The sequence below is a fragment of the Megascapheus bottae genome, chromosome 10, assembly GCF_031878675.1.
Source record: "Megascapheus bottae isolate mThoBot1 chromosome 10, mThoBot2.hap1, whole genome shotgun sequence".
Classification (NCBI taxonomy): domain Eukaryota; kingdom Metazoa; phylum Chordata; class Mammalia; order Rodentia; family Geomyidae; genus Megascapheus; species Megascapheus bottae.
Genome location: NC_143518.1, coordinates 6,003,267 through 6,028,188, shown reverse-complemented (window position 1 = coordinate 6,028,188; position 24,922 = coordinate 6,003,267). Strand labels below are relative to the sequence as shown.

At 40.2% G+C, this 24,922-nt stretch overlaps 1 protein-coding gene across 1 annotated transcript in view; it reads right to left on the bottom strand.

The window, feature by feature from the left end:
• Nucleotides 1–24,922, bottom strand: part of Megf10 (multiple EGF like domains 10) — a 147,359-nt gene that overhangs the window by 60,589 nt on the left and 61,848 nt on the right. Inside the window, exon 5 of the mRNA XM_090340113.1 lies at nt 18,306–18,398. Within this exon, the coding sequence (XP_090196239.1) occupies nt 18,306–18,398 (93 nt within the window). The remainder of the gene's footprint in view (nt 1–18,305; nt 18,399–24,922) is intronic.

Here is a 24,922-nt window from a genome sequence, read left to right as displayed (position 1 = left end):
CAGGCAATTAGGGAAGAGTTGAGATGAGAATCATGTGACATCTTATTCTTAACACTTTAATCTCAAGGGGAAAGAGTTCCACTCCCTAAGAGAAAGTATATAGTTGGTTACTCCCACTGACAGGTTGGAAAATAATATTGTTAACATAGAAATAGTTTCAGTACCCTACTAGGAAAACATTAAAAAGCAGAATAAAAAAATTGTGTTTGAGATTAAGTTGAAAGGACTCTGAATACCGGTGAGTAAGTAATGACTGGTTTCAGCTATTAATGTATTAACAGCTGGAAATGGGCTCTTAGGTACTGTATTACTGCATTTGTGCAGATGTTTTAGGGGGCAACTTAATGAGGCTTTCAGACAAGCACAGACAGCTTGCTCTAATAAGCTCTCATGATAATTCGGAAATAAAAGGAATTTTTTTATATTTTTTACTGTAATTAATAGAAGGGTTACATTATATTCACCAGCTAGAAGGTGCACTACTTCACAAACATTGATACCCTTTCTCATGACATGGTCCCCATTTCCCTCCCTCCTTCCCCTTGCTCATCTTGATTTCTCCCCTTCCCTATCCAATTTCAAATAACCAATTAAGCATATATAAAATATATCAGATAACAAGGTGAAATATTATAACAATATGAGGGATAGCAAGGGATAGCAAAAGAGATGAGAGATAATATAGTACATTAAGGACAACAATCACTCATTATATGGCTTTTGTTTCCTTATCCTGGAGGTCCTTATATTTAGTCTCATACTATTTGGCCTAATGTCTCTAGATTTTGTTCTATTGTGAATCTCTGCTAGGAGAGCCCAAGGTTTCTACTGATTATGACAAATGAGGGAGACTATGTTCCTTTGAGTCCGGCTTACTCCACTTAATATGATTTTTTTCTAAGTCTTTCCATTTCCTGACAAATGGGGCAATGCCATTATTTCTGACAGCAGCATAGAATTCCATTGGGTATAAATACCACATCTTGTTGATCCACTCATCAACTGAGGGACATCTGGATTGGTTCCATATCTGTACTATGGTAAATAGTGCTGCAATGAACATCGTTGTGCTAGTGGATTTAGTATGTCCTTGTTTCTGGATGATTGGGTAAATGCCAAGTAGTGGAATTGCTGGGTCATAGGGGAGCTCTATGTTTAGTCTTTTGAGGAACTGCCATACTGCTTTCCATTGTGGTGAATGAGTTTGCACTCCCACCAACAGTGTAGTAATGATCCCTCCTGGCCACATCCCCTCCAGCATCTGCTGTTATTAATTTTCTTGATCCTGGCCATTCTAACTGGAGTGAGGTGGAATCTTAGAGTTGTTTTGATTTGCATTTCTAATAAAAGGAATTTAAACTACCATGAATATTACAAGTATATAATTCGTCCTTCCAGCCTACTTACAAACCTAAACGTCCATGCATCATATCTTAGGCTTGGATACAAGGACAGTACAGGAATTGCCTTTTTTAGCCATGTGCATGGCAAAAAGAAGGAAGTGGGAGAAAAAAGGTATAGAATTAGGATGAGACAGTAGGGCTCTATTATTTCTACTTCTAACTCTCTTCGTTTCTTCCTAGGCTTTCAAAGGCAGCTGAAGAACTTCTGTTCTTCAGTTACATTGTGTGTGTGCATCCCAATACTGAGGCTTGAACTCAGGTCTTTGGCACTATCTGCCTTGAGGCTGGTGCTCTACACCTTGAACCACAGATCCACTCCTGGCTTTTTGTTGGACAATGACAATAGAATCTCATGGACTTTCTTGCCTGAGCTGGCTTCAAATCACCATACTCAGTAGATTACAAAACTATCTATGCCATGTACCCAACTTTAGCAATTAAAGGAACCAGAGGAAATTGCCATTAGTTTAGGTTAAAAATGGCCAAATGTCATCAATTCTCAAATCGCAGCCTCCTGAATAGTTAGGACTATAGGCATAAGCTATTGGTGCTTGACTTCATTTTAAAATTTTCATTTGATGTTCCCAACCTTTTTTTACCTCACTTCATTAAAATCATATGTAATAAAGCCAGGAATAAGGCAAGCTTGCTGTACTAAGTTTTTAGCATATACTGTCCATGATACCTGCATTATCAGGAATATGGTGAAGTTGTTTTATTTAAGCCCTACAGCCACAAAACAAAGTGAGTATAATTATTCCAGTATTCCCACGTGCAACACACACTCACAGACAATTTTCCAGTCATTTGACATTCAAGTGTAAGCATTTGGACAGCTCAGTATAAGTGTAATATCATAGAAGTTGCCATCTTCCCTCATGCCTTGATGACCATCCCAAGCCCCTGGTGGTCACTGATTAATGAAATAAAAACCAGTGCAGATTGACAGCATTGTCAGCTTTCCAGGGAGAAGAAGTTCTAAAACAAAAATATTCTAGGGGCCAGGAGTTTGGCCTAGTGATAGAGTGCTTGCCTAGCATACATGAAGACCCAGGTTCGATTCCTCAGTACCACATACATAGAAAAAAGCCGGAAGTGGTGCTGAGGCTCAAGTGGTAGGGCTCTAGCCTTGAGAAAGTCCAGGGAAAGTGCTCAGGCCCTGAGCTCAAGCCCAGGACTGACAAAAAAAAAAGATTGTTGGTTCTTGAATAAAGGTATGACTTTAAAAAAATATTCTAGATATTTCTCTTGTTTGGCTTAACACTGTTTATGGCATCAGGCTACTCAGTGTAGTTTTGATAAGAGATATTTCACCATATCTGTGATCACACACATATTGATCTTAAAAAGTCATTAAGAAAGTCTTTGGGCAGATAGAAAGAGTGGAACTCTCTTGCTTTCAATGAAAGGAGCACAATTAGAGGCAAACAGAAACACTGCCCTGGGAGGTGCTCTGGAGAAAGGCAGAAGGACACACTGATGCATTGCCTCACCCAAGGATTTCTTCAGAAGGGGATGATGGGTAGGAGGACAGGATGAAATCATTTTATCCTTAAGTAATGTTACCATCAAGTTCACCTTGGTACAAAATTCCTCACCCACTAGCTGGCTCATGGAGAAGGAGAAATTATTTAATATTAGACAGACCTGTGCAATGGCTAAATATCACAGATAAATCTTGGCCATGACTTTGACCTTTGTTATATCTAGGGGTTTTTTTGTATTGTGCCAATATTAGGGCTTGATCTCAGGGCCTGGGCACAATCCCTTAGTAGTTTTTTCTCAAGGCTGACACTCTACCACTTGAACGATGACTCCATTTCCAGCTTTGTAGTGGTTAATTGAAGATAAGACTCACAAACTTTTCTCCTTGGACTGGCTTCAAACTGAGATCTTCAGATTTCATCATTCTGAGTAGCGAGGATTACAGATGTGTGTCACTGGGACCAGTTTAATTTTCTTTTTATTAATGAGAGAAGTGGGAGAGACAAATGGCACAGTTTTACTTTGTGGTGCATACACGAAGGGATATCTCAACTCCGAAACAAGAATGCCCCAGGTCAGTTAACTCCAGACAGAGATGAAGTGAAAACATGCCTGACACTGGTTTCTACTATTTGTTTGACTTGCGTGACTCATTCAAGCCAAAAAGGACAGTTTGGCTCTCACAATCCAAAAATAAAATTCCTCAGTAATTCTATAAAGTAAGCCTGGAATAAACTCAAACCTATAATGAAATCCAGAACTACCTTATATCTATTCAAAATTGCCAATTATAAAAATGGAAGTAGGAAAATAGAGAAGATGGATGATATTGGGAGAGATGAGGGAGGATAATGGAAGAGATGACATTGATTTAGATGCATATTGATCACAAAACTGACAAGCTGAACTGAAACCCCTCTGTACAACTACTTGAAGATAATTAAAAATTGTCAAAAACTGGACATGAGGGCTTTCTACTTGTAGATAAGTTTATGTCCAGCAGTAAGGCTTCAACATAAAAGGAGAAAGAAAAACCAGTTGTGAACTTCCCCCACCTTAGCAAAAAAGAATTATCTAAAATGACATAGTGAATTGCAAGCCCTCTGTACAACTATTTAAAGATAATGAAAAATGTAAGGCAAAGATTGTCATAAGTAAAATCTGGAGAAACTGACTGATTTAATAGGTCTCAGGCAACTCTACTGACTTGATTCTGTCTGTCTATCTACGTTAGTGATTCACAAACTAAGCCCACAGAAGCAACCGTTAAACATTTTGTGAACTCTAAGATAAGGCAATTGCCTCTGAACTATAAAACAACAGGAGAGCAAGTTCTGTGTATGTGCATTAGATATGGACAACTAGATAGAATCAAGTCTTAAAAATGTTTTAATTCCTCTGGATTCTAAGACTAATTATGAAATTATATAGGGACCAACAACCTTGAGGACACACTTTTCAAGATACTTAACAGGCTCTTAAAACTCAAGCTTGACAAGTAGAAAAGATATATATATATATGCTAATCAGTTAAAATATTGGATATAAATTATATAGCAATTTTAATGTAACTCATACCAGGATTAAAGAAAGCTGGAGTTTAAATAATAAATGTGATTTTAAACACAACGATGTTCATTACAGCATTATTTACCATAGCAAAGATATGGAACCAACCCAGATGCCCCTCAGTAGATGAGTGGATCAACAAGATGTGATATTTATACACAATGGAATTCTATGCTGCTGTCAGAAAGAATGATATTGTCCCATTTGTAAGGAGATGGAAAGACTTAGAAAAAATCATATTAAGTGAAATAAGCCAGACTCAAAGGAACATGGACTCAATGGTTTCTCTCATTTGTCATAATCAGTAGAAACCTTGGGCTCTCCTAGCAGAGATTCACAATAGATATATAAGGCCATATAGCATGATGCTAAATGTAAGGACCTCCAGGATATAGAAACAAAAACCATAAAATGAGTGATTATTGTCCTTAATGTACCATGTTATCTCTCATTTCTTTTGCTGTCCCTTGGTTATCTCATATTGTTATAATATTTCACCTTGTTATCTGATATATTTTATATGTGCTTAATCGGTTATTTGAAATAGGAGAGGGAAGGGGGAAATCAAGATGAGCGGGGGGAAGGGGGGAGGGAAATGGGGACCATGACATGAGAAAGGGTATCAATATTTGTGAAGTAATGCACCTTCTATCTGGTGAATATACTGTAACCCTTCTATTAATTACAATAAAAATATATGGAAAAAAAAGCAGTAGGGCAGTGCCAAGAACACTAAAAAAGAAAAGATGTCAACTTTAGTATACAACTAGCCTAATTAGAGTTGCTGTGCGAAGCATCAAAGAATATAATGGCCCTTAACATATAAGTGTCAAGTATCTACTAAGACATATCAAAGTCTCATTCTGTCTTGAAATGATGTATGAAGTTTGATTGAAGATGCTTTCCATTGAATTTAACCATAAGGGAACCCATGACTACAAAAGAAATTAACAGGGAAGGAAACTCATCTTCTAACATATAAACAATGCACGAAAATATCACTTTCCACAGAAAGGAGTGTTTTCCAGCTGAGTCAAAGACAATTTTCCAGTGTCTCAAAGGATAGAAAAACATGGTTCTTTCTGAAACAAGCACCCTTTCTTCTTATGCTCCCATCCCCTTGTCTATCCAGTCTTTCATCTCCCTGTGATTTCATTCTTCAAGCTTGGGGCTAAGAAGGCCTTCTTAGTCCTCCCCTTTGTTAATGAAGAAGAAAAGAACTTCATTCAAAACATCAAGTACTCTCAAAATAAAACAACTTTGCAAAGCTTCCCCATCCATGAAGAAGAACAATGGAAATGCACGAAATCCTCACGTCCTTCACACATCAAAAACCCTCTGAGAGCTGACAGAGAGCCAACCACATTAGACAATCACCCAGAACTGCTTAGTTCATCATAATCAGTAGCTGAGAAAGAACCGAGCTTCTTCTTTAAAATATATCTCCAGTGAATTGTCAAAGCCAAACTGTATATTTTAGAACTCTCTGTGGGTTTATCTCCAAGTAGGAGTCTGAGAGAAATGTTTATTCATTAATACAGTTTAATATCAAATTGTGGTCTCTCCATGAGAACAGATGAAAACCTCGAGGGTAGAAATTATATTGTAAAAGCAAGGCCCCAGTGGCTCACCTCTTTATCCTACCTACTCAGGTGGCTAAGATATGAGGGGCACATTTGAAGTGATGCTGTGGCTCAAGTGGTAGCCTGGACAAAAGAAGCTCAGGGTTAGTGCACAGGCCATGAGAACCAGCAAAAGAGAAGGGGGGGAGGGAGGGAAGGAGGGAAGTAGGGGGAGAAAGTGAGAAAAAGAGAGAGAGGAAGAAAAATGAATTGTATAGCTAAGTACATTGGTTATGCCACCTGAAATAGCTGCTAAAATTTAAAGGTTAAAGGTTATTGACAATATTTGGACTCAACATGTAGGGATAAGTTTTAAGAGCATGACAGTGGTACCTGTAGAAAAGGAATAAGGAAAGAACGTGGATCTCAGTGTTCTATTTGTGTCTTTCCTTATTTAGTAAATGTGGCATAATGATAAAATATAGGAAATCCAAGCCTCTGTTATAATATTATTTACAGTCTCTTGTCATCAGAGAAGCTTTTTTCGAGAAAATGATATCAAAATCATCCTGTAAGCATTGAGGGTTCTTGTTTTTACTGTGAGTTTGGGGCAAAACATTTTAGTCCTCTGGCCTTTCATGTCTCATTTCCAATATGAAGACTGTAAGAATTTGTGCAAGAACATAATTCTCCCCTCCTTTCTCTCCTTTGCCCAATGTTATGATGGAAAGAGCACGTAATAGGCATGATTCTTTCTGTTCTTCTACAGCTCTACCCTCTAGCACTAAACATGCCTATTCTTCCATGATGACTGGCCTTACTTTAGGCCATTCTCTTTCAACAGATAAAAAAAATCCATAGGGCATGCTTCTAGTTACTCGGGAGGCAGAGATTGGGAGGATTGCTATTGGAGGCCAGCCCAGGCAAAAAGTTAGTGAGATTTGTCCCATCTCAATCAATAAGCTGGGTATGGTGATGTACATGTGTCAGTTACGCAGAGGGGTTAATAGATGGACAAAGGTGCAGACCAGCTCTAAAAATAACCAAAGCAAAAAGAGCTAGGGTTGTGGCTCAGCCTTATGCCTATAAAACATGAGGGCCTGAGTTCAGAAACTAGTACCACTAAAAAAGAAAGAGGAGGAGCAGAAGGAGGAGGAGGAGGAGGAGGAGGAGGAGGAGGAGGAGGAGGAGGAGGAAAAGGCAGCTAAAAATGGAGCTGTGATTCAAGTAGTAGAGCCTTGAGCAAAGGAAGTTTAGAGACAGTGCCCAAGCTCTGAGTTCAAGCCCCAGAACTGGCACAACAGAGAGCACTTCATTTCAGCCAACTGATACCCTTACCCTTGATGATAAGACTGATGTGCTACTAGAATCCATAGCAGTCTAGATTGCAGAATGAGGAAGCTGGTATCCAACTAATCACTATCTTCTCTGAACAGAGGAGCCAGAAAGTATCTCTTAGGTATTGCATGAAAGAAATTATGAGGATTTATGGTCAAATATATTTCTGCTCCTTATAGGAACATTTTTAAAAAGCTAGGCTAAGTTATACCCTGCTCTGCTGTTTATTTGATGAGAGTCTAAAAAGGTTAATGAAATTCTCCTCATTGCTATGTGATCTGAATTAGTTTATAGGCTGCACTTCTTTGTCTCATTTCTTACTGTTTATACTCCATTTGCGTACAAATGAACAGCTGAAATCGATATCATCTTACAGAACCTCCACCTGGAGAATGAATCTGAAAACATGCAGACAAAAAAATTATGAAGCCCTTTCCATTCACATACATACAGGCTTCTAAAACAATTTTCTAAGCCATGAGATGCACTATCACACGGCCATGTGAGTCATATTCTTGGTGACATTTCATTACTGCTTTTTTCTCTCTCCTCAGAGGGAGATGCTCCCACATCCATCACTTGCCAAGTTCAGGAAGCCACATGAGCACACTTTGCCCAGACCCGCTAGCCCAGCTTCTAGTTTACAGCCTAGAAATCTCTGCTATGTTCTCAAAGATGTCTATGTCTGCCTTGCCCACACCAGGATAAATCCTGAAGCCACAAGAGCCTGTTCTACCCAATGCCAGGGGATGAAAGACTTCAACTCATGGCCTTTCCCTAGAAGACCTCTGGCCATCTCCTTGCATCTGTCTTGCCTGTTTGTTTACAACCTTCAGTTCCTCTGTTAAGCTGGAAGCACTTTAGAAGAAGAGGCACAGTCTTATTCATTCTCACCTCTCTTTTTATAGCCACCCCTGCTTCTGTCACAGTCATTCCTTTCTTCTTTCCACCCATAAATATTCATTGAACATTGCAGCATACCAAGACCCATGCTAACTATCAATGATAGCTAAACCACAGTGAACATTTAAAACATATTTAGTACTTCTTACCTCTTGAAGGGGAAGACAAACCAAAGCAACAACAGAAACCCCATTACCATAAGAAATATCTAAACAAACCAAATATGTCTGTGAAAAGTGCTGTTTCTTTTTTAAGTTAAAAATGCAGTCAGACTGAGCACAGTGGCTCACACCTAAAATCGTAGCTTCTCAGGAGGCTGAGATCTGAGGATCAAGGTTCAAAGCCAGCCTGGGCACAAAAGGACCTGAGACTCTTATCTCCAATTAAACTGTTTAGAAAATGGGAAGTGGGGCTTGGCTCAAGGGTAGGGTGATAGCCTTGAGCTGAAAAAGTCAGGGACAGAGCCCAGGCGGAGTTCAAGCCCTATGACCCACAACCCCCCCCCAAAAAAATAAAGCAGTCAGGTGCCACTGTCTCACACCCTGTAAGCCTAGCTACTTAGGAGATTGATAATAGGAGGATCAAAATCCAAGGAAAGAGAAGTATGCAAGTTTCCATCTCCACAGGAGAGCTGGATGGGTATGCTGATGTACCCGAGACACTCATGAGGAGGGGAATCCACAGGTAGGCAGGCCTCAGGGGAGCAGCCACCCTACCTACACAAGACTCTATTCTAAGCAGTGGAAAGCAGGACTAGAGGTGTAGCTCAAGTCCTAGAAGATGCCAGTGCTAATAAGTGCAAGATCCTGATTTCAAACTCCCATGCCAGTAATAATTTTTAAAAAAGAACAAGTTAAAATGGAGATGGGTGATAAAGTACCAGAGAATAGTTTGAATATGGAGGTCAGGAAAAGTCTCTCTATGGCAGAAAAAGGAAGGCAGAGGATGGGTAATGCAATATACTGAAATCTTGACTCTATGATGAAGCACCGAGGAGTTCAGATACCCACAACACGGTGCTCTGAAGCACATTTGTGTGGGGAGGGTGGGGGGGACGACATGGGGCTTGAACTCTGAACCTAGATGCTGTCCCTTTGCTCTTCAGCTCAAGGCTCCCATCCTACCCCCTGAGCCACAGCCCCCGCTTCCCATTTCTAGTGGTTAATTGGAGATAAGAGTCTCAGGTTCTTTGTGCCCGGGCTCGCTTTGAACCTTGATCCTTAGACTTCAGCCTCCTGAGTAGCTAGGATTACAAGTATGAGCCACGGCGCCAGGCTTGAAGCATATTTTTACATGCTCATGCCAGTCTTGATATAGAGAATTGACTCTAGTGGGAGGGAGGAAGAAGCAGAGAGGCCAGCACAGCAGACCCACAACTGTTATCAACAAAGGAAGGGCTGTGGCTTGGATGGAAGCGTGCAGAAGAGATGTGCACAACAGTTGGATGGATTGGGGTGTTGGATCTGCTGATAAGTGAATATGGCATGAAATTACAAAGAAATCAATAAATGATGTTGATTGAAGATAAACAGCCTGCCAGCCCAGCCCCATCCTCCCTACCACTGCACAGGAAGTCACTAACATGAATGATGTCACATGTCTAGTTGTTTCACTGTGCCAGAAGCAAGAGAAGCCAGACGTGAATTCATCTGGTATTGACTGTGTGTTCAGAGGTTGGAAACAATGGGAGGAAAAAAATGCACTTCACCAGGGCTTTTTGTCTATAGAGGCTTCAACTAAAGAAGTCTGTAACCTGAGAAAGCAAAGAAAGGGGTGACATTGTCCAAAAAGAAATGAACTCATTACATGACATATATAAGTGTTACACCTGTATATCACCTTTGTAATAACAATTAAAAATTTTTTAAGAAATCTGTAACCTACTTGGCACCAGTGATTCAGGTGGCTCAAATGTGAGGAGCATGATTTGAAGCCTGACTGGGCAACAAAATCTAAGAAACTTATCTCCAATTAAAAATCTGGAAATGAAGCTGAGGTTCAAGCGCCAGCTTTGAGTGAAAAAGCTATGGGACCAAGCCCATGTCAAGTGCCAGTACCAACAGGAGAAAGAAGGGAAAAGAAGGGAAGGGAGGGAGGGAGGGAGGAAGGGAGGGAAGGGAGAAACAGAGGGAAGGAGGGAGAGAGAGAAGAAAGCAAAGAAGGAAAATAAGGAAAAAGAAAGTGAAATAAGAAAGAGAGATTCCTATGACCTCCCCATGAGATTAAGTGTCCACAGAAAACTGTTCTAACTGTAGTCAAGTCTAAGAAACAATGAGTGGGGAAGGTGCAGTGAGGTTGGAACAGTCATACAAACACCCCGAGATTCCTTTGTTTAGCATTGTGACATTGTGTGTTTCAGCATCAGTCCTCATAAATGTGTGTACTAAATGCTTCATTCTTGTTTTAAGCATAAGGGAAGCTGTATCACCGAGACATTGGCTGGGATGAGTTCTGGGACCAGACTGGCTAGCTCATCACCCTAGGTAGTAGCCAAGAGCAGTTCCGGATTTCAGACTCTTCCATAAGGTAAAATCAGCACTTTCCGTGTGTGACTCTTTCCAGGCCATTTGGACAGCTCATCAGTGAAGTAGCCAGGGGCGATTGTGATAGACCATTCTGAGCTCAGGCCTCTCCATTTATCATTGCAGCGTCTGCCCCTAAGCCAGTAAACCCCCAATGGTCACTTTCTCTTGCTGCTCCATCAAGCTGATGTCTGAAGTCACTCTGGCAGTGCATAGCATGTTAACCGCTGGCAATGGGGAGCAGGCTGCCAGGGTCTTCCCGCTTCAGATGGCATCGATCCTCACTCTTGTGGCTGGGCACTAGACCTATACAGCAGACCTTGCTTGGGATGTGTCTGCTGTGTGTGCCTTACAATGTCTGACTTGTCGTGTCTTTCAAATGGAATCCTCCATTCCAGCACCTGCAGGCAGCCTTATTATCCCACTCTGTTCAGCATGCTTGGTTTAAACAAAACTTTCTCAGAGTCGTCCCACTGTTCTGCAAACCCTGGGGAGAGTTTTGTCTCAAAGACATATTGTCACTACTTATATACACCTGAAATGCTCTGAGTGACTAAATAAAACTCCTACTCAGATTTCTCTACACCAAAATTAATTCCCAGTTTGCCTTGTATTTGGACTAATGTGAGAAGTTAAAAAGAAAAGGGAAGGGGGGTGCTGGTAGAAAGAGAGTGAGTGAGAAGGAGGGAGGCTGAATAGTACACATTTGGAAACTAATTCTTGATTGTTGCTGGAACTCTTGTAAGTTAAAGCCAGAGGAGACATATATTTCTCAACAAATGCTTAGAAAAGTACAATCAAGGTTCTAGAGGTTAATAAAACAAATGTGTAGCCAAGCACTTTTGGTTGACGTCTATAAGCCTAGCTGTTCAGGAGGCTGAGAGCTAAGATCACAGTTCAAAGCCAGCCAGGCACAAAAGTCCGTGAGACTCTTATCTCCAAGTAACCAACAAAAACCAGAAGTGGCACTGTAGCTCAGAGTGTTAAATTGCTAGCCTTGAGCTGAAGAGCTCAAGGACAGTAACCAGGCCCAGAGTTCAAGCCCCATGACCAACCAAAAAACAAGCAAACAACAAAATGTGCTATGGTAATTATAGAAGAAAGAGGTCTAGATGGTTTCCAACACCCAAAGAAAGAAAGATTTCAGGAATAACACTACAATACATCATATAAAGTACATCTGCTTGAAACAGATCTGAATATAATCTGGCATCAGAGAGGAAAGATCAGATGGATGCATTATGAGTTCACCATCTCAAACATCTTCCAGGATTTATTTTAATACTTGTCCAGTGGTAATCTGACTCTGGTTACTGTCACTAAACCTCCTCTCTAACAGAACACATTGTTGTAGTTCAAGTCCCTAGGTCCGAAGGAATCGGAGGGAATCTGGTCAGTCAATTTTCTCCATCCTGGTTTCCTCATCTTTATGGTAAAAACGATCATTCTAACCATTCTCTAGTGTGTTGGGGGCCTTAAAACATGCTTGCCAAATACCAAGTGCCCCCTAAGGATGAACTGTCTTGTGGTCAGCAAGTTGACCCAACTTCCTGCCAGTTTCTGCTTCTTCCCTTCTTTGTTCTCAGGGCCATGGGAAGGACTTCTTATTCCTTAGTGCCTGGTATCCATGCTCCCTCCTCTCTGTCTTCCCTGGAGGCCTTGTTCTTTTACATAAATGGTGGACACTCTCAGCTGAGTCAGCTTTCCTCTCACCATCTTCCACCCCAGCTTCTGATCATCACCATCTTGAAACATAAGTGAAGGCAAATAAACAGGACTTGGAGGCATGGTTCAAATGGTAGAGCACTAGCCTTGAGCAGAAAAAGCCAAGGGAAAGCTTCAGGCCCTAAGTTCAAATGTTAGTGCTAGTACAAACACACGCGCGCGCACGCACATGTGCGCGCGCACACACACACACACACACACACACACACACACGCTGACTATTTCAACATTGGGTGCTAGTGACTCACTTTTGTAATTCTAGATATTCAGGAGGCTGAGATCTGAACATCATGTTTGAAGCCAGCCACAGCAGAAAGGTCCATCTCCAATTAATTGCTGTAGCTCAAGTGGTAGAGTATCAGCTTTGTACCAAGGTTCTAGGTTCAAGTCCCAGTACCAATACATGCACAAAAATAAAACAGAATAATCATTTATTATATGTTACATTTATTATACTTATTACATACAATATAATAAAAATTTATTTCTTCATGTGCTATATTTACTTCTTCTTTGCCCAAGTACTGGGACCTGGATGCTGGCCCTGAGCTTTTGTGCTCAAGGCTAACATGTTACTACTTGAGCCACTGTTTCACTTCTGGATTTTTTTTCTTTTCTATTCTTTTTTTGATGGTTAATTGGAGACAAAAGTCTCCTGGATGGCTTCAAACCTCTATCCTTAGATTTTAGCCTCCTGAGTAGCTAGGATTATAAGCGTGAGCCACCTGCTATCCAGATTTTCTTCTTTTATTGCTCCACCTCCTTGGCTTCTCACTACCTTACCCAATGTTATCCATCTCTTCTATGGCAGCTCTTCTCTTCCTTATATTCTCTGTCTATATTTCTCCCTAAGTGTGAGTCTGTGAGATCAATAACAATCCCTCATTTATTTCACTGTACCCAGCATCCAGTGTAAACAGTAATAATTCAAGAAAAGCTCACAAAACAAACACATCACTATCCTTCTCCAAATCATAGTTCCTCAGTCTAATTAAAGGCAGCAAACATTTTCTGTGCTCCAACTGCATGTCCCATGTAGGAAGAGCAAAAGAGATTAATAACACAGGGCCTGTGCTCTCCAAGAGTTATTTACCATCGGGTGGGAATGATGAGGGATGAGGATTGATGTTTATACAGATTCGTTAGGAGGATGGAGAAGGTGAGGAAAGAAAAGAGAAGGGTAAGGAAGGCAGGTAAAACAAATGAATGTCATTCATTTATCTAGGAAAGGGTTCATTCACATTAGGATGCCAATAAAAGTCAATGTGTGTGTCCTTTTTCAAAAAGTCATTTTAATCAAATTTAAAAAGAGGCAATCTGGCTGAGTCTATGAAATAAATCATGATTTAATTCCAGAGAAGCAAACTTTTTACACTTCTTCACTAACACCCTTGAGATATGAATATATATTCATATATATATATGCACAGAAAATGCATTCAAACTTGGGACTACTGACTGTATTTCATCAGTAGAAGCCTGTGGCTGACAGAATAAGCTGTCATATCAAGTCTCAAAGGGAAGCCTTTTGTAGAACCATACCTTTGAAAATATTTTTCAATCTTCTATCTTCCTTGTATTTTAGAAAGAAATGGCTATGTGTGCTATCTATTAATTCACTTGAGCTACAGTCCCATTTTGGCCTTTTTTTAAAAATTTAATTGGAGCAGCTTTTTTTAGTTAATTGGGGGTATAAGTCTCATGTCTTTCCTACCTGGACTGGCTTTGAACTGCAATGCTCAAACCTCAGTCTACTGAATAGCTACAATTATAGATGCAAGCTACCATATCCAGATCTAACTGTTTACTTTTTAATGTTACTATTTTCTTCTTTCCATTTTGTTTTTTAATATTCAAGTTGATTGAAATACAAAGCAGAAATGTGGCTGAATTTGAAAAAATGTAATATAATCATCAGTTGATATATCACTATTTTGTTGAAAGTGCATGTTTATATATAAATTGATTGCTATATTATTTTAGTTGGAAGTGTAAAACTATTTGTTGACATATAGGAATTCAAATGTGCGTAGAAGACAGCATACGAGAGATGACTAATCAAATGGCCAGACTGTTAACAGTTGGTAATTTATTGTTTCCTAGCTCTAAATTTATCTTTCCTTGACAGTTCTATAAAAATAGTTATAAGCCCTTTGAATATTTTTCCTTTGCCAGATTGATAAAAGCTACACATTTCCAGTAGAGGGCACTGCAAAAACATTGCAGAGGGAAGCCATTTTCCATCCTGGTCCTTGCCTTTATATCTCATTCAGAGTTCTGTTTCAGCAGAACCCAGCAGCCAAAAACTGACCCTATTCTTTTGCAAGATGTCTATCTGGCAGGCTGGTTTCTTTGTGAAAAGCTTTCTTAGAGATCCAGTAGTAAGTTCTAACACCCTTTCCCATAAGATATAGATGATACCCCTCTGCGATTTCTTCTTTGGATATTCTCTCTCAGCCCTAGAAATAGAGGCTATTTCTTATGTGTGACATTTCTATATTCTTTTACAGTTCAGTCTGCCTCTTACTAATCCATACCCCTCCACTTTTCCAATCTCTTGTAATAGTTAATCATTCTTCTTAACTTTCTCCTTTTCAGCGGAGTATATGGGCCACAAGCAAAGAACACATCAAGTACCCAGATCTAAATTTCCACTACAAGGAAGCAAAGGAGGGCTCCTCGAGGGAAATGCCTCATTCAATGATTTCAGCAGGAAAATAAAATACATGAGCCTAGAATATCTTAGAACCAAAAAGAAGGAAGAGCTCACTATCAAAAGAACAAGGCAGGCCCAGAGAACACAAAGGACAGTCTGTCCACCAAATAGATGGTATTATATTGTCAGATAACCCAAAACATTGACTACATATACATGAGTCCAAATTGATATAAATTATTGAGTAAATGGAGAAAGAAGAAACAATTTCTTTTTTTTTTAATAAGATGATTTCAAATGACAGCACTAGACACTCCCCACACAAATACACAGATTGTGGTGGTTTGGCTTGGTTTTCTGATTTGCAGTATTGGGCACTGAACCTTGGACATTGTTCAAGCTAGCAGAATAGTGGAAGATAAGAGAGCCTCATCAATGCCTGCCCTTCACCCCTGTAAAGAAACCTACATTTTGTGGCTTCTGCAATGCAGAGAAAGAGAGACATAACTTTGTAGCAAACACTGCTTCAGTGAGCTGACAATATCATGAGGGTGTCATATGAATATCTGATACAGTGATTGAGAAGAACATGTCAACTTTGGGGTGTAGTTATGAAGAGAACATCAGAGTCCCATGAGTTCTCCACGAAAGCCAAGTAGGAACGAGGACCTGAGTTCAAACCATGATACCACCAAAAACTAATCAGAAAGACAAAATATGCCTTATGGCCAATAAATGAAATTATGAAAATTATCATTTTCCAGTATTAAAGGATTACATGTTCTCAGATTTTAGAGTCTTCATTCACAAGTCAGCAAACAGTGAAGTACAGCATCTATTAACTTTCTGGAAGGTTCCCATCAGTTCTAGAAAGTCTGAAATCTAAGCAGGCTTCTGTTTTGAGCAAAAATACTTTCTCTCCATCCATTAGCTGGAGAAAGGCTGCTATTCTTACAAAATAAAGTGTGAGTACATGCGAAATATTTTCGCCGCCTTCTTGTCCCATAATTAGTAACAAGCTTCAACTTACAAATGAAGAATGCCACCATTTTTCTTTTGCCCACTCATTTACAATAATTTTCTTTTTCTCCAAAATGTCTAGGCAGCGCTGAGATTTAAGCTGGAAAAGTTAATGAAAGCAATATCGCATTGGAGGTCAGTGGGCCAGAAAAATGGACACAGGCCAAGTCCCACATCCCAAACATTCTGCCTAAATGGCCCATGAACACATTCCCCACTCTCCTACTGCACTAGCAAAACAAAACCCTGCGAGACAGTTACCACTAGTGCTGGGAAGCCTGTTAGGAGCCAAAACATACATACACACACACACACTGCCTAAGGTACAAGAAAAAGGCTTTCACACCAAATGTTGGGGGCACCGACAATACAGCCACAAAGGCTTTCTCTGGAGATGCTGCTTCAGGAAACCAAGAGATCCCAAGTACCTTAAAAAAAAATAATCCTTGGGACCGGGAGTTTGGCCTAGTGGTTAAAGTGCTTGCCTGGCATACATGAAGACCCGGGTTCGATTCCTCGGTACCACATACATAGAAAAAAAAGCTGGAAGTGGTGCTGAGGCTCAAGTGGTAGAGCTCTAGCCTTGAGAAAGTCCAAGGACAGTGCTCAGGCCCTGAGCTCAAGCCCAGGACTGGCAAAAAAAAAATTAATAATCCTTTTGTTTCTTTATCTTAGAGGTCCTTTCATTTCACGTCTTACTATATGGCCTTATGTATCTAGGTTTTGTTCTATTGCAAATCTCTGCTAGGAGAGACCAAGGTTTCTATTGATGAGTGATTGTTGTCCTTAATGTACTATGTTATCTCTCATCTCTTTTGCTATCCCTTGATTATCTGATATTGTTACAGTATCTTACTTTGTTATCTGATATATTGGATATATTTGTATTTAGTTATTTGAAATAGGCTAGGGAAGGGGGGAAAACAACATGAGCGGCGGGGAGGGGGGAGGGAAATGGGGACCATGACATGGAGAAAGGATATCAATGTATGTGAAGTAATGCACCTTCTATATGGTGAATATAATGTAACCCTTCTATTAATTACAATAAAAATATATGAAAAAAGAAAAAAATAATCTTAACAACATCAAGAGTTCCAAAGGAAGCAAGCACAATTGGCAAAAAGCAGCTTCTCTCCAGAGAGCTTAAGGTCCTTTCAGAGAAATCTCAGAAAAGCATGGATAGCAGTGAAGATGGTAGCTTTCTAAAAGTGATGATTTCCTTTTTTAATGAATGTAAAGTGTTGTGCATGATAACATAGCTACACTTCTGTTTCTGATGTCATTTTCCAAGGGAAATGAAGAACAGAACAGGAAGTGGACACAATGATGTACTCAGGAGTTAGCTGGAGGACTACAATTTTAACTGTGAAATTTGTACAAAGAAACAGTATTATGTAATATTCCCTCATTTAATCTTTATGACAATGGATATGGGGTTTTAGGTATGACCTCCTAACCGTCCAGATAATTGTCCTTTTAGAATTGTAATGCTGGCATGCTGCAGGCAAATTTTATATGATGTATGATCACCTGTAACCAGCACCAAGATGTTTGTGGATTTTCAAATCTTACCTATTGATCTTCCCCTATTTCAGCAAGTGTTCACGAGCTCCAGCTCAGAATTCGGAGATAAATAGTGTTGTAAGTACCATATAAAGGAACAAATTCATTGGTATTTAAACCCATGGGTGGTCAGTTTTGATCACCCCAGAATTTATCTTGGGTATCAATCAGGATAATACAGAAGTTAGCGTACACTATGATGGCTTTCCTAAAGCATCTGGATTCTGATAAGGTGAAAGGTCATCTCTACAGTTCCACAGTGAGTCGATGAAATGGGTAAAAGCAGCCTTTTTTTAAGGAAAGGGTTTCACTATGCATAGAAGTCTGGTGCTTGGAAGCCACTTCCTCCGAAGTGCTTACTTTATACTGGATTCACAATTCTTCTGTGGGAAATGCATGCACACAACCAAACAGGAACTGAAACAGGAATGACTTCCTTTAGAAATTCCTCTTGGGATGAAGAAGGAAACCATGGTCCTGCAGGGGGAATCTGCTGACAAGGGGACTCATACAGCACAAAACACCTCAAGACAGATGGCAACAGGTGGACACTTACCACTGGAGCAGTTGGTCCCACCCCAGCCAGGCTCACAGTGACAGGTGTTTGGAGCAATGCAATGGCCGTGCACACATTCATCAGCGCAGTGAGCTGTCAAAGAGAAAACAATCAGTCAAATAAAGAAAGCTGGCACAAGAAAACCAACAACACAGCTGTTGTGCATCCGAGGCTCAAGTATCACTTACAAACAACATGCATGCTTGATCGTTTTCTCCAATCGGTTCCCCAGCCCTCTTTCACAGTCTGCAGTGTGAACAATCAAACCCTTTCTGATTTTGATATCTCCCATTTCCTGCTGCTGAGTTCAACTTCATACTGCATTAGACAAGAAGTTTCAAGGGAAATTGCCTAAACTGCTTTTTAATGAAACTGTTAGTGAGGATCAAATGAGAGGGACATTAATGAAGAAACAAATCACAAAGCAAGATTTCAAGATCCCAATGACAAAACAGACACAATTCCCTTATGTGACAGGGTCACCAAAAATGAGAGTCACTTTTGTTGGTGTACACATAACTCACACTGGTGACACGGCAAACTCAAATGTGCTTTTTCTGTTGAGGAGAACTGAGATATATACATATATATAGATATATATATACCCCCCAGATCTTTGGAAAACATATCTCTATCCTGTTGGTGAATTTCTAAGCTGAGATCCATCCATAAATTGAGATCCAGAGGATCTCAGTTCAAAGCCAGCCTAGGCAAAAAAAGTTGCAGGACTCCATCTCCAATGGATGAGCAAAAAATGGTGGGACTGGTGGTATGGTTCAAATGGTAAGGCATTAGCTATGAGCAAATGATCTGAGCCAGATAGTAGGCAGGAGTTCAAACGTGATTATGTACAAACACACGAACTGGAACTGGATGATGAATGGGAGTGTCATCCTTGTCTTCAAATCCCAAACTTCTGGGCTTATTCAGTAGTGTCATTCTCTCCATTTGATTCTATAAAAATACTATACAGGTAATCTGTAGAGATGAAAGCATTCCTTTCTTTTCTATATTTTGGGACTATATATAATCAAAAAATAATGCAACCCCTTGAGAATCTAAAAGATGTCTGGGTTCTCAACAAGCTGGGTGGAAAGGGAGCCTCTTGGATTTTGTATCTGTCCATAGGGGCTGGATGTCAGGGAAGGGGGAGAGGTCCACATGTTTGGTAGACAGGTCTCTCTCAGCTCTACTTTCCCACTTTTCTTTCACCTTTTGTTTGCTCCTTAACTTCACTTTCTAACATTCATCTTCTCTCTCCCCACAAATGACTTCTATGATACGCAGTTACCCACAGACGCTTGTTGAAAACATTTTTAGTTTAGCTGTTGCTACGATAGCTCTTAACTCCAGTGATTTCTGCCAGGCCACATGAATTAATGATTAAGACAGAGATGACTAAACAACATCTCTGCTCCAATAGGAAGAAAAATTTATTTTAAAAATTGAATAAGAAATGCTTAAGCTACATGTATTTCCAGAGAGCCAAGAATCAAAAGAACTAACGACTGAGAAGGCTGAGATCATCTAGAAGATCATAATATGAGGCAAGCCCTGCAAAACTCATATCTGCAGGATAGCCAGTAAAAAGCTGGGCTCGAGACATGGCTCAACTGGTAAAGTACCAGTCAAGTGAGTAAACTGAGCTATGAAAGAGCCCTGAACTCAAACCCCTACACTGCCAAAATTAGTAGCAATTATCATAACTGTATATGCTTGTTCTTAATCTTTTATTTTGGGGGCACTAAGAATAATAAACTCCTATGGGCAGAATTAAAGGAGATCTACTTTGAAATGCTCTCAGATGGTTGAATAATTATACAGATGTTTTCGTGTTTGATTCATGGCAATGTAAATCTTTTGTTTATAACAAAGGAATCTTGACAACTCTGAACAATTCCCACAAAAAATAAATGACACTCCTCTGCAAATAATTTGAAAATTAGAATTTCTTTCAGAAAAACCCTTGTACTCACAATTGTCCAAGGTCTAAAACAAATCGTGGATGTGTCATCGGTAGAACACATTCATTTGTCTGAAAGCTAATTGAGTAGCTTTCCTGGTGAGGTCTTTTTCTTACAGAAAATTCAAGCCTATGCAATCACCTTTGAGCTTTGCAGACAACCTCCAGTTGAAATAAGAATGCAAATGACGGGAACCATTGTTTGCTGGGAGAGGTTGTAGATGGAAAGAACACAAGGTTCTGCTTCTGTGGTAGAGAAGCTTCACATAGCACACTCCATTCAAGAGTGTCTCTGCTCCTGCTTTCCATCACCTTGGACTCCCCTGTCTGCAGCGGCTCTTACCAAGCTTCCACCAAATGGTCAAGAGCAAAGGGAGGCAGCAGAGGAGAACTGAGCTAGGGCAACAGGAAGGACTATGGGAGGAATGCGCGATGCAACCAATCCTCGGGTAGATCAGCTGAGTTAGACTCCCCCTGTCCTCATTGGGATGCCATGTACTCTAGAAGCTTCTGTGACCAACAGACAACCCATGGGAAACCAAGGTTGGTTTGAGATCTGATTGAATCATGTATAAAATGCCCAAGGGAAAGAAGAAAGAGAAGAGTCTACCTCAGCAAATGTTCACATGCTCAAGTAGCGTCTCAGTACTTTGATCTCAAGCCCAAGTATGGAAGACCATTGTGGCTCTCCTGCCCATGGGACTAGAGAATCAATATTCTTTCTCTATGTCCTTATTGCTTGTTTTCAAAAGATAAGAGAACCCCAACCCAGATGGTCTATTCTGTATGATTCATCTTCCCCACTTTTCTTTAAGAAAATAATGAAGCATTTTATTCAAAATAGCTTTTGAGGCAAGATATAAGCAAAATGTCAACCCACATGCACTTCCCTGCTGTAGAGATACAAAGCAGACAGAGGAGCCAAGGCATCCTGAGACATGGCACGGATGAGATGAACAGGGGCCGCCTTTGAAGTGAGAGCTGTGGACAGTCTGTCTGCTGAGTGGACAGGTGAGGACTGACATGATGGCTCTGGGGTCCTCTGTAATGAGGCTCGGTTTTAGTTCCTAAATCCATTTAAATCCCATTAGCAATACCACAGACATCACTCCTTCCACTTGTAAATACTCAGCTTTCCTACAGAGAGCCATTGGCTATAATCAAGTTTCTTTCTTTCTTTTTTCCCTCCAGCCACATATATTACACTTTGAATTTACACCTAGGGAGGGAGAAGGTGTGAAAAAGTGAGCAAAGATTTCTTTACCTTGATTATATCCCTAAACAAAATTGTTCTAGAGGAAATGACATGATAATGTGGATATGTTCTAGGGCTAAAGTATTTCTAAAAAAATAACTGTCCAATAGAAACAAGCCTCCCAACAAACTTGTTTGAATAGTACAGGATTCCTTCCTTTCCTTCTGGATACCTAGTGTATGGGCAAGTTTGCAAAATGCATTTGACATCGCTGAGAAAAAGATATGTGAGAACCAGCAGGGCACCAGTGGCTCACACCTGTAATCCTAGTTACTCAGGAGGCTGAGATCTGAGGAGGATCAAGGTTCAAAGCCAGCCCGGGCATGAAAGAACATGAGACATTTATATCCAATTAACCAGAAAACCCAAAGTGGTGCTGTGGCTCAAGCAACAGCTTTGAGCTGAGGAGCTCAGGGACAGTGCCCAGGCTCAGCATTCAAGCCCCATGACTGATCAAAAAAGAGAGGGAGAGAGAGATGCAAGAACCAACCACTGAAGCCATACTCTGAATTCTTCCCATGGTCAAAGGTTGATGGCTATAAACTGCCTAACCTTCAGACTTCTTTTTCACGAGGCTAATAAATCCCTACTGTGTATATGTTTGTTTCAGAGATTGATTTTCTTGACTCAAAACATGATTTCTTGTTGGGAGCCAGAGTGGAATCAAACTGTACCTTGACTTGCATCAGATGATGGCTATATTGTCTTATTGCTTTCTGGCCCTATTCTATGTAAATGACCTGAGAATTAACATATGAATGTAACACCTGGAGGTTCCCTGGGAGAGGAGGAGGGAAGAAAGGGGAGTGGAAAATAAACGCAGCAGTCTCGGCAGTCTTTGCCTGGACTGCGGACATCCTGGACCCGGTGTGTCTGTCTCTCTTCTTTTTCTTCCTAGTCCTTGTCCCCTATTTCAGGAACCCCAATCTGCGAACCCTGGTTTGCTGCCGGTTGGCCCCGGCATCTGGTGCCTGAACAGGGACCCTGAAAATCTGGGACGAAGGTGAAGGACCCCTCCCTGTGAAAATGACGCCTGCTGGCTGCCTGAACGCTGCGTTCGGATCGTGGAGAGTGACAGTGGCCATCCAAGCAGCGACTCACTGGGCCTACACCCCCAACCCTCCAGTGGTGCATCCTGCGACGTGGGAAGGACCTGAGTTATTTGTGCATGTCAATTGGGACTGCTACTGATCCACTTGTTCCACACATTCATATGAGCTGTGTTTCTCCTCCTTTTACTATTATGTAGGGACCTTTTAACATATTTATTGACTCTACACAATTTAATATGTGACATTATTTTGTCTTTACCAGCCCTCTTCTTAATAACCTTTTTTTGTAAAAGATGCCCAGGTGAAAAGCAAAGGCCTCCAGAGGTAAGCAGAAGTCGGCCGACCCCCTTGTATGTCTGCGTTTTATTTCATTTCATTTTATTTTATTTTATTTTTGTTTGTTTGTTTGAAAAGGTGCACTGTGGGCCTAAAACAGAGGCCTGGGTGGTCAAGGGACGCCTTGACCCCCCCTCCCCTTCTGAGTTTCTTGTCGATAACAAGGCATACCTGAGAGTCCCATCAGCAAGACATGTCTAAATCTAAAAATAACTGTTTGGTGAAAACATTCATTTGAGCTCATGTTTTTTGTGTTAAGTGTATCTGATTGAGTCCAATTTTCTTGTTATATGTCAATGTCTGATTATTTAAAAGTCTCCGTTTCTCTGTCTTGTTCGTGTTACATATTTTTCCTTGTCCAGTTTTGTCTTTAAAAATTGGTACCATTTCTAAGTATGGATCCTTATGGTTTTTTTCTGTGCATACTCAAGCACACATCCTTGTTATTTATTTGAACATTTCTGGGCCTAGCATGGCCGCTCCCCCATGTCTGCAGTTGTGACAAGCCCTGGAATAATAAATTCCAGCTAAGTTGCCTTGCAAAAAGTTTTGTTTTGAACCTGGTTCTCATCTATAAGAGTAAAATTGGCAAAACTCTCTTGACACAAACTTCCAGAAAACGAATGGCCAATATTAATTTTGCGCACTTTATGATCTTTGAGTATGAATGTGTGTGAATGAGTGAGTGAACATGTTCAAGGTTAAATTGTCAGCATGCTGTATAAAACAATGGTTGAACTCATTTGAAACAAAGGCAATTGGGTAAATCTAAGTCTAAACTTCAAGAAAATTATTATGCTTGAATGTTTCCTATGTCTTAAAAGTATTATTGCATTGTTTTAAAGAAAAACTGGTAAAAAGTATTTTTCTAAAGATCCTGAAATCTGCATTTTAAAAAATCTGGTATTGCAATACATACAGCTGTTTACATTGTAAACATTGTATCCTGTTCAGCACAGAGGTGTTAGGGAATTTGGGATTTATTACTTTAAGTTAAAGTTTGGAAACATGTATTAGAAATTTAAATGTAAAATTGTTCATTAACGTCAGAAATTTTGCCTGTCCTTTTTTGCAAACTGACACTAGAAATCTGATGGTAAAATGTGGATAATGTGATTAGTATTTTAAAGGAATGTTTAAAGGTTTATCTCCATGCTATTGGGTGTATTTTAAAAAAGGAGAGGAAACTAAGTCCAGACTTAGACCTTTTGGTGCACTGATGTCTATAGTTCTTGAATTAGGGAAAAACTGTTATTTGAGTTTAAACTGTTGTTGGAGTTCTAGACAGTAATCTAAACTGCAAAAGAGCCCTTTTTTCTAAAAGGCAAGAGGAGTGCCTTGAGCCTTAGAGGGCCTGGAGGCAAAGGGAATTCCTTTAGCCTTAAAGGTTTTTCAAATGCAAATAAAGACCAAAGTGTTAAGAGTTTAAGTTAAAAAGTGTAAAAGTTTTAAAGAAAATTAGAAACCATTTCTGAACAAAATTTAAAAGTAAAGTTGTCCTAAAGCTTTGTTTCAAAAAAAGAAACAAGGAAAATTAGGACTATCAAAATGGTTGCTTAATTGCTATTTCAGCTTACTCTTGTAAGTTACTTTATAGCAATCTCCAGAAGGCCCATGGAGAAGGACAGCAGATCCTCATTCAAATGTAAGTTTGGCCCTCACCAAGTTCCAGGTAAGATCATGCTTAGAGACTATTTCTGTATTGACCACCTTGTTGCTTCTAATTGGAGTAAAGTGGCCTTTTGTAGGACTCATTGATCTGAAAGCCACAGTTTTGAGCCTGCCCGGGCAAAGCAAAGTCCCTGTGAGACTGTGGTGTCTAATCTGCCAGCAGGATGCTGGGACAGAGTTGCTTTGGAGCTCAAAGTGGCAGAGTGCTAGCTCTGAGCTGAAAAGCTGGGGGGAAGCACTCAAGCACCAAGCTCGGGACTCACAGTGGCAGGGCGCTAGCCTTGAGCTGGAGAGCTGAGAGACAGCGCCCAGACCCTGAGTTCAAATCCAACAATCAACA